Here is an 18,507-nt window from a genome sequence, read left to right as displayed (position 1 = left end):
TTCCTCGTATACGGGGCCGAAGCCGTCCCGCCGGGCGATATCGAGCATGATGCGCCAAGGATCAAGCTCTACACAGAAGCCGAAGCCAAAGAAGCTCGCGAAGATGGAGTTGACCTGGTCGAAGTGGCCCGGCTGCTGGCTGAGTCTAGATCTACTATCTACCAGCAAAGCCTCCGACGCTATCACAGCCGGAAGGTCCAGCCCTTGGCATTCCGAGAAGGAGACCTAGTGCTCCGACTGATCCAGCGGACAGCCGGACAGCATAAACTGTCATCCCCATGGGAGGGTCCCTTCATCGTGAGCAAGGCAGTAGGCAATGATTCCTACTATCTCATAGATGCCCAAGAGGCTAAGAAAAACAAGCCGGACAAGGCTGACGAGGAGACTAAACGTCCCTGGAATGTCAGGTTACTCCGCCCATTTTACACATGAGAGCAGGAATGTATGTATCCCTTGTACCCCTTTTGTAAGTTATGAAAAAGCTTGCGCCTAGGGCGCCGTTTCCGACAAGTTTTTCGCGTACTTTACCTTGTTTCGCCAATTGGCTTGAACCCTCTCACACGGTCGGCTCAGTAACGTGATCCGGTTTCCGACAGCCGGCTTCCGATCCAGCTACAGACCGCAACCCGGCTGTCCGGCTGGCGGGAGTAAGGCCTAGGGAGCCGGCACGCGAAAAACGACTAAGGGAAAGAGTAAAAGCGAGTTGACTTGCAACTTTTCATAAAAGTGCCGGATTGCCGAATTCAGCTCGTTCGACTGAAATACTGTCGGCCTCACCCAGCGGCCCGCTCTTGATCCGGCGACGGATCGCAAGTCGGACGTACGACCGGCAAGGGCACAGCCAAAGAGTGGGGCGGATGGGAAAAAGCGAACGAGTCGAAAGAAAGCAACTCGGCACGCAAAATGATTAACAAACACATTAAAGTGTGACATAATTAAAGGGCGATAATATTGTCTTACATATGCACCCGGCATCCCGGGGATTTAACGAATTGTCTTGCAAAAGCTACAATCGAAAGACAGGTAGAAGCTAAGCACCGGCTGAACCAGGACCAGCCGGAGGAGCATCAGCAGAGCCGGCTGCCGGATCATCCTCGAGCACGTCGTCCGCCTCCTCATCCTCAGCCTCCTCCTCCTCATCGTCAGACGGCGGATTCGGGTCCGCGATGAAGATGGACTTGTCGACGAAGTCGGCAATGGCGCAGGCGCGGGCAAGCCGAGCAGTCTTGTTCTCCGCCGGGAGCTTGTCCTCCACGTCGGCGCGCCGGAACTCCAACTGGTCGAGGCTAACCTCGTTATACCAGGAGAGCACAAAAGATAGCGCCATATCGGCTCCGGCGCGCGTGGCCGACTCCTTCCAGTCCAAGAAGCGGTCGGGAGCCCTGTCCAGCCAAGCGATGAGATTGGAGAGATCTTCCGGCAGCGTCTCCGTCGGCCACAGCAGTCGGACCAGCTCCTCCGCCGCCTTCCGCAGCTCCCAGCCAAGCTTGGTGACCGGCTCCACGCGGGCGGCGATGGACGCCAGATAGTCGTCCATGGTGAAGCAGTCGGAGCTCTGCTCCCCAGTGGCCTGCCGGCGATCCTCCCGCGCCCTGCCAACAGCCGCTAACGCCTCCTCCTGCGCCTCAGGGAAGGCCGCTGCATAGAAGAAAAGCATGTCAGAAGCCATCAAAGCCGAAATAAGCTGAAAAATGCAAATTTTCGAAGTCCTAAAGTAAGCCTGGTGGCAGCCGGCAAGATCCGACTGCCCCCAGCCTGAAGATGGAGATTCCGAAGTTCCAAAGTAAGCCTGGCGGCAGCCGGCAAGAACCGATCGCCCCAGCCCGAAGATGGAGATTTCGAAAAAGTCAAGTTTCTGCCGCCGGCTGCCAACCTAAGCCGGCAGCCGACGGCCGAAAGCCGGCAAAAGGGAAGGCATAAGACAAAAGACTCACCCGCCAAGCCGCGGTCGAGCGCGCTAAGTTCCCCCAACCACCGCTTGGCGGTGGCCGACAGCTCGTTGGACTTGGTGGTCACCTCTTGCTGGAGCGAAAGCCGTTGCCGCTCCACCTCCTCCAACCGCTTGCTCAGACCCTCCAGCTTTTCCTCCTGTTCCTTCTTGAGGGCGGGAAGTTCCTTGAGATGGTTAGCCTCAAGAAGGCGCAGCCGTTTCAGCTCCCCGTCAGCCACCTTCAGCTTGGCGGCAGCAGCCCGGTTCGCTTCCTCACTTGTGGCGCATTGAGCGCGGGCAACTCGGAGGTCCGACTCAAGCTGCGGGATCCGGGCGGCCTCAGCTGCAAGCCGGCAAAAATGGGCCGTCGGTAAAAAGAACTCACAGGAAAAGCGAGTCAAAAGAGAGAAGGCCTCACCCTTGACAGCCTCCAGCTCGCGAGCCAAGCCGGCTCGCTCGATCTTGGCCTTGTGGTAGCTAGTCACCACCTTGTTGTACAAGACGGTGCGTCGCTCCGTAACCGCCTGAAAGAAACAATCAGATATCCAGACGAAACCCGGACCGGCTCCAAGCAGCCGGACCATGCCTCGGAGGGCTACCGGGATAATAACAAAATTGCAAAAACAAGAAGACACCTACCTTGTCGGCATCCTCCAGTGTTGCTAGCTGGGCAAGGGCCTCGGCGGCCTTGTTCTTAAGGCTGGCCCGGTAGCCGGAGAAGACCATCTTCATGGGCGCCGCACCAGGCTGTCCCTCCCGGTTGAACACCTCGCAAGAATCCGCCTTGTGCCACGCAGCCTCCATGGTGCCAGCCGAGCCAAGGCTGGAGTCGAGGCGACGGCACATGCGGCAGCCGGGCCCCCTTGGCCACATGAAGGCCCTCGGTTGGGCCCGGCGGGCCCTTCGTCCTTACCAGCGCCGGGAGTCGGCGTCCTTCGAGCGCTGGCTCCTCCCTCGCCGGCTCCTTCCCGGTCGGCTCCCTCCTCGTCGGCCCCGAAGGCTGGAGGCGGCGCGGTCGAACGATCGGCCCGGTGGGAGCCGTCGCATCCGGCGCTTGAGGCGCTCCTTCCGGGAGCTCTCCGGCACCACGACGTTGGGCGCGGGCCCGCCGACTCCGGTCGAAGGCGGCGCAGCACCAGCTCCAGCTCCGGCCGCGAGATGGCATGCCCTGCCAGCTCCGGCTGCCTGCTCCACAAACGGGCGCGGCGCGGGAACATGTCGTCTAGGGTCGGCCGGCGCGCCGACCGACCCTGGTCTCCGCCGCCAGCGCCGCAGAAGGCGCGGCAGAAGAAGACGCCCGCAGAAGGTGGCGTGGCCGCAGGCGGCACGTTAGCAGCCGGCGGCGTGCGCGCGCGTCTTTGAAGGTTGCGGGGTTGGCTCCCTCCTTTGCCGCTGAAGCGGCGACGTGACGGGAGGAGCCTGCCGAGAGCCGCCTCCCTGGGTAAACTTAATCGCGGCCCTAGTTGAACAATCAAGAAAAGATAAGTACAGAGAGGAAGGAAAGAAAAGGAATCAAACAACAAAGGAAAAAGAACTCACCCGGCTTTCTCCGGGACCTTCTTGGGCGCCAGCCGGCGCTGTTTCTTGGCCCTCGCCTCCGAAGCGGCCGTAGACCCGACGCCGGCCCGCTTCCTCCCCTTCGGCGCAGAAGTCGCCGTGCTCGTAGGCGGCACCGCGCGCAGAGGCACCGCCGGGATGGGCCCCGTGCCGGATTGGGCCGGCTCCGCCTGCTCCTGCTCCTGCTCATGCTCAGGCGAGGGCGGCGGGTTATGCTCCCCCTGGCCGCCCTGATCCTGCACCACCGGCAGATCGTCGTCGCCGGCTTGGTCACCGGCTAGGTCAGCCGGGTCAATGTGATCCGGCGTCCAGACCTTCGTCGCCAAGTCGCCATCCTCGATGCCTTGGCGGATGAAAAGCTGAAAACAACAAGATAAATATCAAGTCGGCCACGCAGCCGCAAGCCGGAAGACGGCAAAAACGTTAAACTTACCAGTTCAGGCGGCTGCTCCCGGCTGTAAGGCGGCAGCCCCCAATTCCAGTTGTCCGGCATGTTGGCCTTGGTGATGTTGTTCACCCGGTGAGCCACCTGGGACTTGGAGAGCTCCACCTTCGACGTCCGTGTCGGGTCGAGCCGGCCGGACATATGGCCGATCTTGTGGACGCGCCCTTTGGAGCGGTATGACCCGGCGCGAGATGTAGGTGCAGAGGAGGTCCTCGGCACTCAGCCGGCCCTCCGCGACGCACTCGCCCAGGAAGTCCCACAGGAGGTTCACCTCCGCGTCCGGGTCCGAGGACTTGGGGTTGTAGCCCCAGTTGATCCGGCCGACTGGCGGGGCCAGGTTGTATTCTGGCAGGTTGAGCCGGTCGAAGGCCGGGCTCTCGTTCCGCACATAAAAGAAAGACATCTGCCAATTCTTTACAGAATCGACAGTCGGAATCCGCGGGAAGGACGTACCCGTGCGAGGATAGATGGAGGCGGCGCCGCAGGTCCTCAGGCGGCCTTCGGTCGTCTGCGCCTTGATGTAGAAGAGCCGGCTCCAAAACTCCACGTCCGGCCACAAGCCGGCGTAGCCTTCCATGACGGCCACGTAGCAGCTGAGGAGGATCATGGCGTTGGCCGGCAGGTGGTGCGGCTGCAGGCCGAAGTGGTCGAGGAACCGGCGGAAGAAGTTGGAAGCCGGCAGACCCAATCCGCGGTCAAGATGCGCGCCAAAGACCACGCGTTCGCCGGGCTCCGGCCGAGGCTCCTTCTCCGCGCCCGGCGCCCTGGTAATCACCCCCGCCGGGATGCGGCGGAGGCGCACGAGCCGGGCAATGTCGTCCTCCTGCATATAGGAACCCTTCCAGGAGCCGCTCGGCTGGGCCATCGGGGACGAAGAAGAAGAGGAGGTCCAGGAGAGGCGGAAGGGCGAAGAAGAGCCGCTCCTCGCCGGAGGAGATCGCGGTGGAGAAGGGCGCGCCGTCGATGCGCGTGGCCCCGTGGCGCCGGATTGGCGGGTTTGCGGCGGCAGCTCGGCGGAAGATCGTCGGGGCAACCGCTCGCTGAGGTTCGCTAGAAGAACGGAAGAGGAACGGCGTCGGAGCAGCGAAGAGCTCGAGTGAAGAGAAGGAGCGAGGCAGGAGCGCGAGGAGGAAGAAAGGGGCAAGTGCCGCCTCGATACCGCCCCCGCGGCATTTATAGCCGACCGCGGCGGGCGGTTGGCCTCCAAGTGGCCGACGTGGGCCACGTCTCCGGATTTACTGCGCCGTAACTCCTCCCACGACCGCTACCGTTACCAGAAACGGCCACACCACGTCGCCCACTACCGCACCGGATCCGGAGGGACATTGATGTGACCAGACGAACCGACCGCCGAGCCGGGCGTCAGACCAGTCAAGTCGGGCGCGGGGCCCGAGGCGGCGGAGACTCCGGCGCGCCGCAAGCCGGAGCCGGACGATAAGTTCCATCCGAACCAAAGTTCGTCAGCAAGGCGGAGACGCCATCAGATCTTGCGAGAAAGCAAAAACTATACGAGTGTAAAAAGCGGCCGGCTGGGAGCAGCCGGCAGGAACGAGCCGGATGAGGGCGCAGCCGGCTGAAAGGAAATCCTCAGTCGGCCCCTCCAAGTGCCGTCAAATATATTCAAGAAGCCAGGAAAACCTGCCTAGGTCCTTCTAAACGCAGGACCTTGCCAGCTTCGGGGGCTAATGTCGGGGGGAAGACCCCGGATAGGGCAATGGACGCGGAGCAGCCGGCTGGCCACCGGCCGGCTCGCGGCAAAGGCCGGCTGAGGAGCAGCCGGCTGGCGCCGTGGCCGGCTGGTCCGGACGCCGGTTGGCTCTAGGGCGTAGTCGGCCTGGCTGCGGCCACCAATCTTGTAGCTGGGCCGGCTTCTACAAGCCATATCCGATCGGGGTTTGTACCTCGGACCGACTCGAGGCTGGCGAGTCTTGCACTTTGGAAGGAACCGGGTTGGTGATCCGGGTTCCCAAAGTCCACGCTGACTCCATCTTCCGTAGCGCGGGGCACCGTGGAGCAATAGTGCCACGCGCCGGACAGGCCGTCGGGCTTACGACGATCCGTGCGGCTACGGTGGGCTGACGGAGACAGGGACACCTCCTCTCCATACCGCTGACCGTGGCAGTCGGATGGGACAGGCCACGATGCCTCAACCACTCCTGACGTCACCGCCTCGGGAAGGAGCGGAAGCCGGAGCCGGCCAAGCCGGCCAGTAAACTATAGGGTCTTATATGTAAAGTGCCGGTGCCTATATAAGCCGCACTACCCCCTCTCGTGCAGGGGATCGATCATTTTTACTTTCACCCACCTACAGAGCTGCCCTGTGAGAGAGACCATCGTCTCCCTTAGCCTCTCAGGAGCAGCCGGACACAGCTCTAGGAGCACCATTGTATCGTGTGATCATCATATACACTCATAGCAGGAGTAGAGGTTTTACCTCCATCGGAGGGCCTCGAACCTGGGTACGTCGCCGTGTCGCTCGTGCCCATACCCGCATCCGGATACCGCCGTGAGATCCCTCAGGAACCACTTCGATTAGCCACCCTATGGCATATGCCGTGACGATACCACGACAGTGGATAATATCTTTGTGATATTGCCCACTTAGAGAAACTTATACACATAAGAGATGATACATCTCCATTTGATATCTTATTTATTTATTGCGTGTTGATTGGTCATGCTAAGCAATATATTTCATTGAAGACTATGATGATGCTTTTTGCTCATCCTAGTAATAGTCTTATAATATGCTTTATCATGCCTTTCACATATCCTCGTGGTTGAGCCTTTTTATTATGGTGCCTCTTACTTGTTGCTCAACTATTTGTTTGTTGCAAGTGTTAAGCTTATTTTTCTATCTATGATCTATTACAAATGTTTGTGTTTTAAATGAGGGAGTGAGGATTCCATGTTATGCATATTGTATTCAAATGCAACATTTTATTTTATGCATGTACCTTGGGGAGCTTCCTCATTTGATTTAGAACACTATCTTGTGGCGATCATTAGAGTTTGATTCACTTGGTATCGTTTGTTATTGAATGATATTATGGGAGTGATGATTCCATGTTTGTGCACTTTATACTCCAATGCAAATTGTCTAGTTTTGTGCACAAACCTTGGGGAGCTTCCTCATATTATTTAGAGCAATCTTCTTGATCTTATCATAATATCTATCTTTCTTTTGGTATCCTCTTTGTGGTTCATTTGGTTGCTTGCTTCATTTGTTGAAGCTTCTTGACTTTGTTATCTTTTTGCAATCTTTGATCCTATCTATAGTGTGATTCCTTCCAAATATTCGTCATTGGATATGTGCATTTGATTCCACTCAAATTATGAGAAATGCACACGATATGGAGGATCTCTCACTATTTTGGCCTTCTAAATTTTTCACCCATTTCGGCAATTGGTGCCAATGGGGGAGAAGTTTGGAAGGTTTAAGGGAATTTGGTTATGTCTTTGCTTTGTGCTTAAGCATGTGCCTCTATTGCATTGCATCTTGTTGCTTTGCATAGTTGAATATTTAGAGGAAACTCCACTAGGCTTTGAATGCCAATATATGCAATGAAAGTCAAGATCACTCACACATGCATATATTATGGGGGAGTTTGCTCTATATATTCGACTTATTTGTTACTTCAATTCCTTATATAAACCCTCTCAAAGAGATTGTCATCAATTACCAAAATGGGGGAGATTGAAAGTGCATGGATCCCCCATGTGTGGTTTTGGTAATTAATGACAATCCCTATGGACTAATGTTTGCATTGAGTTATATTTGTAGGAGTTGTCCATAGGCAATGCTTGAACCATATGTTGGCTTCAAGGTTGTTATAAGAAGAAATTGATGAAGGATATCAAGTGTCAAGTATGTCTTGAAGATGAAGATGAAGTGAGCCCTCAAGTTATCTCAAGACATCAACATGATGAAGAATGAAGAAATGATGTGCAAGTTCAAGATGAGCCAACTCGAAGAGAACATATGCTTGAAGCTTGCCATCCATATGGTGTTCATGGATTTGAGAAGATGCGCCGAAGAAGAAGCTCTCCCATGGTGGATTATGGGGGAGCAATCTACAAGACTTCGTCAAGCAAGCACAATCAAGAAAGGCGTTCCATCTTGTTGCGGTCAAGACCATCATCATCAAGCTCAAGTGGAATGCGCAAGGTTAAGGTTTGCTCTTGATAGGGTTTCTTTCTCACCGGTCTCATGGTGTAGTTGGAGACCGGTTCTTAGTTTAGTTGCCGTACTATCAAGAGGGCTCTCGAGTGAGTAACTCGATCGTATCATTCGGAGAGAGCTCAAACCTTTGCATCCTTGCATCATCTTTCTTGGTTGTTATTTGGATCTTATCCATGTGATGTTTTAGAGCTTGTGCTTATTCTCATGACAAGCTCTAGTTCTTCGAAAACGGATTTCGCATAGATCACTTGTTGCGTTTTCGAGTTTGGTGATTTTCTCGGTTTCTCATGTTGAGGTGTTGCACCTCTAAAAATAATAGAAAATCATCCCCCACTAGTTTCCATATTTTCACTTTTTGTAGGGATAGCTCTTGTCGACCTCTTTTCAACAAAATTGGTTTCATCTCGTTTGGATTCTCCAATCTCAAGATATTTGCATTTCATATTTGGGTTTAAAAGAAATAAAAAGAAAAGGAAGGAAAAGGAGAGGAGGGACAGCCGCCGGAGGCACGGGCGGTACCACCGGCCTCACCTTGGCCGGAGCCTCCGGGCTTGGTACCGCCCGCGGTACCGCTAAGGCGTCGTGGCTCTCAGAGAAGTCCAGGGCTATGGGGAGGTTCGGCGGTACCCCGGCCGGTACCATGGCCGGAGGCTCCGGCCTCCCCTCCCTGCCCGCAGCTCGCCATCCCCGCCGCCTCCTGCCAACACTGGCCGGTAGTACCGGCCCAACCTGGCCGGTACTACCGGTCCTCCTCTTCCCCGCGCGCAGCACTCCAACGGGCAGAAATTGGGGCATCTTTTTAAGCCCCTCTCTCTCCTGGTTTTTTCACTGCTTGCTCCTTCTTCTTCCTCCTCTCTCTCTCAAGCTCACCACCATTGTTGATTGACTTTTTGTGAGCTTGATCTCTCTTTCCCCAACCAATGATTCTTGCATCTTTTTGAGAGAAAGATTGAGGGGATCTAGATCCACACTTTGACCAAACCAAATCACCTCTTTGTGAGTGAATCTTTGGGATCTAGATCTTGGAGAATTGTGTGTTCTCCTCTTTGTTCTTCCTCTCTTATTCCCCCAATAGCTTTTGTAGCTTTGTTGGAATTTGAGAGAGAAGGACTTGAGCATCTTTGTGGTGTTCTTGCCATTTCATTTGGTGCATCGGTTTGAGTTCTCCACGGTGATTCGTGGTGGTGAAAGCAAGAAGGTTGTTACTCTTGGGTTCTTGGAACCCTAGACGGATTCTAGGCCTTTGTGGCGATTTGTTGGGAGCCTCCAATTAAGTTGTGGATGTGTGCCCCAATCTTTGTGTAAGGCCCGGTTTCCGCCTCGAAGGAAATCCCTTAGTGGAACCGTGACCTAGGCCTTTGTGGCGAGGGTCACCGGAGATTTAGGTGAGGCGCCTTCGTGGCGTTCGGTGTGTGGTGTGAGTACCGCATCTTGGGGTGAGGCCTTTGTGGCGTTGGTGTGCATCGAGCAACCACACCTCAAGGTGAGCCTCTTGTGGCGTTCGGGAGCACTAAGCAACCGCACCTCTCCACCGGAGATTAGCACTCGCAAGAGTGTGAACTCCGGGATAAATCATCGTCTCCCGCGTGCCTCGGTTATCTCTATACCCGAGCTCTTTACTTATGCACTTTACCTTGTGATAGCCATCGTGCTTGAAGTTATATATATATATCTTGCTATCACATACTTGCTTGTATTGCTTAGCATAAGTTGTTGGTGCACATAGGTGAACCATAGTATATAGGCTTTGGGCTTGACAAAGTAAACGCTAGTTTTATTCCGCATTTGTTAAGCCCATCTCGTAAAAGTTTTAAATCGCCTATTCACCCCCCCCCCCTCTAGGCGACATCCGTATCCTTTCAGTTCTACCTCAACATTGTGGTGAAAAACAACATGTTTAGTGTTGTGTTAGATCTATGCCTAGGAGTCTCGTTTTTTCTTTACTTCATAGTTTTTGGCGCGATGGCATTATTGAGCCTCCATTTGCCGTCCGTGAGCATCGGACAAGGGTTATCACCGTCTTTCTCTGGTCGCACTACAACAGACCACACGGGACATGACGGTTTAAAACGCCGATGGACGCCTCTAATTTCCGGCTAGCACTGATGCGGAAAATAATATCAGTCATAAATAACTGCATAGGGGAAGTGCAAAAGCGGCACCTTTTTTTTGTGGTACATCGCGATCCACCGAGCTCTCTCTTAGAGCATCTCCACTCGTCTCCCCGAAGAGGCCCGAGCGACGTTTTTCTTATTCGGACGGCGAAATTCGGCCCAGCCGCGCTCCCGATTTCTCGTTTTTCTCCGGATTTGGGCCTAAATTCATCCGGCGAGCCCACGCCATCCCCGGTCTCCCGAGGCGCGCTCGGGGACTCCGGACGAAGCGAAAGCGCGCGAAACGCCGAGAATTCTCTCCCGCGCTTTCGCTTCGGCTTCGCCGCAGTGATGGACCCGGCCAGTCAGCGGCAGACGCATCGTCTTCCGCGCGCAGTAAAGGCTGCCGCCGGTCAGCTCGCTGCGGACGCGTAGCATCCACGCGGCATTTAATCGCTGAGTCCAGCTCCGCCTACATAAGTCGCCGCGACGCGTAGCACCGACGAACCCAAACCAGAGACGAACCCTATTCCACCACTGCTCCCTCGCCGAGATCCATGGTGTTCAACGAGCAGGACGACGCGGCCAACAACGGCTTCCCCCGCCGGTCGCTCCACGCGTGGGAGGGCCACCTCCTCCACCAGGCGGGGTACCCCTGCCCGCCGGATAATAGGCCTCCCGGCGGCGGGTGGCGGCTAAGTGCGGGCGGCATGCCAATCCCGCCGCCGCCCCAGGGACACGCCTCGACGTCGCCATCGAGGAGGTCCGGCTAACCCTGTCGGACCAGGACCGCGCCCAGCCGCAGTTCCACCCCGACAACTACTCGGCGTGGAGCTCCTTCTTCCTGCGACGGTGGGAGCGGGAGCTCGCCTCCTACGACGGCCCGCCGTCTCCGCCTCCGCGCAACAACGCCGCTGGACGCCGGCGCTGGTGGAGTGATACGTCTCAAACGTATCTATAATTTCTTATGTTCCATGCTACTTTTATGATGATACTCACATGTTTTATACACATTATATGTCATTATTATGCATTTTCCGGCACTAACCTATTAACGAGATGCCGAAGAGCCGATTCTTTGTTTCTGCTGTTTTTGGTTTCAGAAATCCTAGTAAGGAAATATTCTCGGAATTGGACGAAATCAACGCCCAGGGTCCTATTTTTGGACGAAGCTTCCAGAACACCTGAGGGGAAAGGAAGTGGGGCCACGAGGTGGCCACACCACCAGGCGGCGCGGCCCAGGCCCAGGCCGCGCCGGCCTGTGGTGTGGGCCCCTCGGGCGCCCCCCTGACCTATCTCCTCCGCCTACTTAAAGCCTTCGTCGAGAAACCCCCAGTACCGAGAGCCACGATACGAGAAAACCTACTGAGACGCCGCCGCCACCAATCCCATCTCGGGGGATTCTGGAGATCACCTCCGGCACCCTGCCGGAGAGGGGAATCATCTCCCGGAGGACTCTACACCGCCATGGTCGCCTCCGGATTGATGAGTGAGTAGTTCACCCCTGGACTATGGGTCCATAGCAGTAGCTAGATGGTTGTCTTCTCCCCATTGTGCTTCATTGTCTGATCTTGTGAGCTGCCTATCATGATCAAGATCATCTATCTGTAATGCTACATGTGTGTTTGTTGGGATCCGATGAATAGAGAATACTATGTTATGTTGATTATCAATCTATCTATGTGTTGTTTATGATCTTGCATGTTCTCCGTTGCTAGTAGAGGCTCTGGCCAAGTCATTGCTTGTAACTCCAAGAGGGAGTATTTATGCTCGATAGTGGGTTCATGTCTCCGTGAATCGGGGGGAGTGACAGCAACCTCTAAGATTATGGATGTGCTGTTGCCACTAGGGATAAAACATTGATGCTATGTTCGAGGATATAGTTATTGATTACATTACGCACCATACTTAATGCAATTGTCTGTTGTTTACAACTTAATACCGGAAGGGGTTCAGATGATAACCTGAAAGTGGACTTTTTAGGCATAGATGCATGCTGGATAGCGGTCTATGTACTTTGTCGTAATGCCCAATTAAATCTCACAATACTCATCATGTCATGTATGTGCATTGTCATGCCCTCTCTATTTGTCAATTGCTCAACTGTAATTTGTTTACCCAATATGCTATTTCTTATGGGAGAGACACCTCTAGTGAACTGTGGACCCCGGTCCATTCTTTTACATCGAATACAATCTCTGCCATCTTTGTTTCTTGTTCTCTGCAAACAATCATCATCCACACTATACATCTAATCCTTTGTTACAGCAAGCCGGTGAGATTGACAACCTCGCTGTTTCGTTGGGGCAAAGTACTTTGGTTGTGTTGTGCAGGTTCCACGTTGGCGCCGGAATCCCTGGTGTTGCGCCGCACTACACTCCGTCACCAACAACCTTCAACGTGCTTCTTGGCTCCTACTGGTTCGATTAAACCTTGGTTTCTTACTGAGGGAAAACTTGCTACTGTACACATCATACCTTCCTCTTGGGGTTCCCAACGGACGAGTGCTTTACCGTCACAAGGAAGCTACAACTCCCACGTCAACAGCTCTGTCCTGGGTAGCAGCTCTTTTTCTGGCGCCGTTGCCGGGGAGATCAAGACACGCTGCAAGGGGAGTCTTCACAATCCAATCTCTTTACTTTGTTTTTTTCTTGCTTTACTTTAGTTACTACTTTGTTTGCTACATTATATCAAAACACAAAAAAAAATTAGTTGCTAGTTTTACTTTATTTACTATCTTGCACTCTATATCAAAAACACACAAAAAATTAGTTACTTGCATTTACTTTACTTAGTTCATCATGTTTCCTCCTAATTTTATTCTTAATATAGAAGATTTTTTCACTCATATTAGTACGGTTGAAGATTTTGAAGATAGACACTTGGTAGACCTTGCTCCTACTTATGAAATTGCTGTTGCTTCTTTAGTACACGCATTAGAAGCTAGATTTGTTAATCTTAATCCTGTGATTCAACATATGTTTCTTACACTAAGTGATATGGAAGAAGGAGAAAAGAAAGATTTTGTATTAGAAACCCTTCTCAAAGAATTTGGGGGTATTGCGAGAGAAGCTAGAAAAGTTTTTATTAAATATAATATGCTTGGCTCTTATACCAACTTTGCTAGTATCCTTGAAAAGATGGAAAAAGATAGACAAAAGTACACTAATCAAGTTAATTATGAGGGGGATATTAAAACATCGATACCTTGTAAGCTCTTAGGGATGTGTGAGGCACTAGAAAATAACTATGCTTGGCTTGTTCCTGAAAATTTGTTTGACGAAAATAGCAATCCCAAGACTAATGAAAAGGGAGCCTCTGAAACTTACATAGATAAGATACAATGCATAGTTGAGAAAACCCCAAACACTGCTGTTGATGCTCCACCACTCGATAATACTTGATACACACTTTCTGCGCCTAGCTGAAAGGCGTTAAAGAAAAGCGCTTATGGGAGACAACCCATGTTTTTACTACAGTAATTTTGTTTTATATTTGAGTCTTGGAAGTTGTTTACTACTGTAGCAACCTCTCCTTATCTTAGTTTTATTGCATTGTTGTGCCAAGTAAAGTCTCTAATAAAAGTATGATACTAGATTTGGATTACTGCGCAGAAACAGTTTTCTTTGCTGTCACAAATCTGGGACTAATTCTCTGTAGGTAACTCAGAAAATTATGCCAATTTACGTGAGTGATCCTCAGATATGTACGCAACTTTCATTAGTTTTAAGTTTTTTCATTTGAGCAAGTCTGGTGCCTGTTAGAAATTCGTCTTTACGAACTGTTCTGTTTTGACAGATTCTGCCTTTTATTTTGCATTGCCTGTTTTGCTATGTTAGATGGATTTCTTTGTTCCATTGACTTTCAGTAGCTTTGTGCAATGTCCAGAAGTATAAAGAATGATTGTGTCACCTCTGAATATGTGAATTTTAATTGTGCACTAACCCTCTAATGAGTTGCTTTGAGTTTGGTGTGGAGGAAGTTTTCAAGGATCAAGAGAGGAGGATGATATACACCATGATCAAGGAGAGTGAAAGCTCTAAGCTTGGGGATGCCCTGGTGGTTCACCCCAGCATATATCAAGAAGACTCAAGCGTCTAAGCTTGGGGATGCCCAAGGCATCCCCTTCTTCATCGACAACATTATCAGGTTCCTCCCCTGAAACTATATTTTTATTCCGTCACATCTTATGTACTTTGCTTGGAGCGTCTGCTTGTTTTTGTTTTTGTTTTGTTTGAATAAAATGGATCGTAGCATTCATTGTATGGGAGAGAGACACGCTCCGCTGTTGCATATGGACAAGTATGTCCTTAGGCTTTACTCATAGTATTCATGGCGAAGTTTCTTCTTCGTTAAATTGTTATATGGTTGGAATTGGAAAATGATATATGTGGTAATTGGTATAACACCTTGAATAATGTGATACTTGGCAATTGTTGTGCTCATGTTTAAGCTCTTGCATCATATACTTTGCACCTATTAATGAAGAAATACATAGAGCTTGCTAAAATCTGATTTGCATGTTTGGTTTCTCTAAGGTCTAGATAATTTCTAGTATTGAGTTTGAACAACAAGGAAGACGGTATAGAGTCTTATAATGTTTACAATATGTCTTTTATGTGAGTTTTGCTGTACCGCTTCATCCTTGTGTTTGTTTCAAATAACCTTGCTAGCCTAAACCTTGTATCGAGAGGGAATACTTCTCATGCATCCAAAATCCTTGAGCCAACCACTATGCCATTTGTGTCCACCATACCTACCTACCACATGGTATTTCTCCGCCATTCCAAAGTATATTGCTTGAGTGCTACCTTTAAAATTTCCATTCTTTACCTTTACAATATATAGCTCATGGGACAAATAGCTTAAAAACTATTGTGGTATTGAATATGTACTTATGCACTTTATCTCTTATTAAGTTGCTTGTTGTGCGATAACCATGTTTCTGGGGACGCCATAAACTATTTCTTTGTTGAATATCATGTGAGTTGCTATGCATGTCCGTCTTGTCTGAAGTAAGAGAGATCTACCACCTTATGGTTAAGCATGCATATTGTTAGAGAAGAACATTGGGCCGCTAACTAAAGCCATGAATCATGGTGGAAGTTTCAGTTTTGGACATATATCCTCAATCTCATATGAGAACATTAACAGTTGCTACATGCTTATGCATTAAAGAGGAGTCCATTATCTGTTGTCTATGTTGTCCCGGTATGGATGTCTAAGTTGAGAATAACCAAAAGCGAGAAATCCAATGCGAGCTTTCTCCTTAGACCTTTGTACAGGCGGCATAGAGGTACCCCATTGTGACACTTGGTTAAAACATGTGTATTGCAATGATCCGGTAGTCCAAGCTAATTAGGACAAGGTGCGGGCACTATTAGTATACTATGCATGAGGCTTGCAACTTGTAGGATATAACTTACATAACTCATATGCTTTATTACTACCGTTGGCAAAATTGTTTCTTGTTTTCAAAATAAAAGCTCTAGCACAAATATAGCAATCGATGCTTTCCTCTTTGAAGGACCATTCTTTTACTTTTATGTTGAGTCAGTTCACCTATCTCTCTCTACCTTAAGAAGCAAACACTTGTGTGAACTGTGCATTGATTACTACATACTTGCATATTGCACTTGTTATATTACTCTATGTTGACAATATCCATGAGATATACATGTTACAAGTTGAAAGCAAACGCTGAAACTTCATCTTCTTTTGTGTTGCTTCAATACTTTCTACTTTGAATTATTGCTTTATGAGTTAACTCTTATGCAAGACTTATTGATGCTTGTCTTTAAGTACTATTCATGAAAAGTCTTTGCTTTATGATTCAGTTGTTTACTCATGCCATTACCATTGTTTTGATCGCTGCATTCATTACATGTGCTTACAATAGTATGATCAAGATTATGTTGGTAGCATTGTCACTTAAGAAATTATCTTTGTTATCGTTTACCTACTGGGGACGAGTAGGAACTAAGCTTGGGGATGCTTGATACGTCTCAAACGTATCTATAATTTCTTATATTCCATGCTACTTTTATGATGATACTCACATGTTTTATACACATTATATGTCATTATTATGCATTTTCCGGCACTAACCTATTAACGAGATGCCGAAGAGCCAGTTGTTGTTTTCTGCTGTTTTTGGTTTCAGAAATCCTAGTAAGGAAATATTCTCGGAATTGGACGAAATCAACGCCCAGGGTCCTATTTTTGGACGAAGCTTCCAGAACACCTGAGGGGAAAGGAAGTGGGGCCACGAGGTGGCCACACCACCAGGCGGCGCAGCCCAGGCCCTGGCCGCGCCGGCCTGTGGTGTGGGCCCCTCGGGCGCCCCCCTGACCTATCTCCTCCGCCTACTTAAAGCCTTCGTCGAGAAACCCCCAGTACCGAGAGCCACGATACGAGAAAACCTACTGAGACGCCGCCGCCGCCAATCCCATCTCGGGGGATTCTGGAGATCACCTCCGGCACCCTGCCGGAGAGGGGAATCATCTCCCGGAGGACTCTACACTGCCATGGTCGCCTCCGGATTGATGAGTGAGTAGTTCACCCCTGGACTATGGGTCCATAGCAGTAGCTAGATGGTTGTCTTCTCCCCATTGTGCTTCATTGTCTGATCTTGTGAGCTGCCTATCATGATCAAGATCATCTATCTGTAATGCTACATGTGTGTTTGTTGGGATCCGATGAATAGAGAATACTATGTTATGTTGATTATCAATCTATCTATGTGTTGTTTATGATCTTGCATGCTCTCCGTTGCTAGTAGAGGCTCTGGCCAAGTCATTGCTTGTAACTCCAAGAGGGAGTATTTATGCTCGATAGTGGGTTCATGTCTCCGTGAATCTGGGGGAGTGACAGCAACCTCTAAGATTATGGATGTGCTGTTGCCACTAGGGATAAAACATTGATGCTATGTTCGAGGATATAGTTATTGATTACATTACGCACCATACTTAATGCAATTGTCTGTTGTTTACAACTTAATACCGGAAGGGGTTCGGATGATAACCTGAAAGTGGACTTTTTAGGCATAGATGCATGCTGGATAGCGGTCTATGTACTTTGTCATAATGCCCAATTAAATCTCACAATACTCATCATGTCATGTATGTGCATTGTCATGCCCTCTCTATTTGTCAATTGCCCAACTGTAATTTGTTTACCCAATATGCTATTTCTTATGGGAGAGACACCTCTAGTGAACTGTGGACCCCGGTCCATTCTTTTACATCGAATACAATCATACTTGCAATATCTTGTTTCTTGTTCTCTGCAAACAATCATCATCCACACTATACATCTAATCCTTTGTTACAGCAAGCCGGTGAGATTGACAACCTCGCTGTTTCGTTGGGGCAAAGTACTTTGGTTGTGTTGTGCAGGTTCCACGTTGGCGCCGGAATCCCTGGTGTTGCGCCGCACTACACTCCTTCACCAACAACCATCAACGTGCTTCTTGGCTCCTACTGGTTCGATTAAACCTTGGTTTCTTACTGAGGGAAAACTTGCTGCTGTACACATCATACCTTCCTCTTGGGGTTCCCAACGGACGAGTGCTTTACCGTCACAAGGAAGCTACAACTCCCACGTCAACAGCTCTGTCCTGGGTAGCATGGAGCGCGCCGGGTCAGAACCTCGAGGCCGTCCTCGAACACATCGAGGGCGGCAACTACCCCGTGCTGACGATGCCCCCGCCATCAAGGGCATCGGTCAACCGCCGCCGGGGAAGCTGGCAGCCACGGCGCATGGATGCCAGCTCCTCGTCGTCCGGATCGGCGACGAGGGCGACTCCGAGCTCCAGGTCGGCTCCACCCTTAGCGCTGGTGAAACGGGAGCCACTTTCCCCGTCCCGCAACCGTCAGCGCATCGGCGGCGGAATCGTCATCCGCGACTCGTCGTCGCCACGCGGCCACCAGCGCTTGGTTCGCCCCAAGCGCGAACCAGGCACCTTCGATGACCGGAAGCGGAAGCCGGTGAAGGAGGAGGACCACGACGCCGAGGAAGCGGCGATCCTCGAGGCCGTCATGGCGAGTGTCGTTGCCTATTCGACGGTACCTCGGAGGAGGGATCCTCACGAGGGGGAGAAGAAGTAGGGGCCATAGGGCGGAGAGCACTCGGGACGGTGGTACGCGATTTACCCAGCTTCGGAACACCTGCTCGATGACAGGGCCTACTGCTGCTTGTCTGGTATTATCTGGGTGCTTTTGCGTTGTTACAATGAGTTGTGGTTGTGCCTCTACGGCTCCCAGGATCCAGCTTATAAAGGCGCACGGATCTAGGGTTT

General features: G+C 51.0%; 1 protein-coding gene across 1 annotated transcript; it reads right to left on the bottom strand.

Annotated features, from left to right (window-relative positions):
- Nucleotides 1–1,030: 1,030 nt before the first annotated feature.
- On the bottom strand, nt 1,031–3,980 carry LOC139833505 (uncharacterized). The gene is made up of 3 exons (XM_071823801.1): nt 3,921–3,980; nt 1,935–2,115; nt 1,031–1,638 (listed from the first exon to the last, which is right to left on the bottom strand). Exons 1-3 carry the CDS (start codon nt 3,978–3,980, stop codon nt 1,031–1,033), a joined length of 849 nt encoding a protein of 282 aa, XP_071679902.1.
- Between the last annotated feature and the right edge of the window lie 14,527 nt (nt 3,981–18,507).

This window comes from Lolium perenne, chromosome 7, assembly GCF_019359855.2.
Source record: "Lolium perenne isolate Kyuss_39 chromosome 7, Kyuss_2.0, whole genome shotgun sequence".
Classification (NCBI taxonomy): Eukaryota; Viridiplantae; Streptophyta; class Magnoliopsida; order Poales; family Poaceae; genus Lolium; species Lolium perenne.
Note: the sequence above shows the minus strand (reverse complement) of the source record. Positions and strands in the feature narration are given on the sequence as shown.

Excerpts from the sequence above, each read along its gene's own strand:
- LOC139833505 (XM_071823801.1), bottom strand. The coding sequence starts at position 3,980 with ATGCCGGACAACTGGAATTGGGGGCTGCCGCCTTACAGCCGGGAGCAG. Across the intron at positions 2,116-3,920 it reads GGGAGCAGCCGCCTGAACTG|GAACTTCCCGCCCTCAAGAA; the intron begins GTAAGTTTAACG and ends AACCATCTCAAG. Across the intron at positions 1,639-1,934 it reads GCTCGACCGCGGCTTGGCGG|CGGCCTTCCCTGAGGCGCAG; the intron begins GTGAGTCTTTTG and ends TCTTCTATGCAG.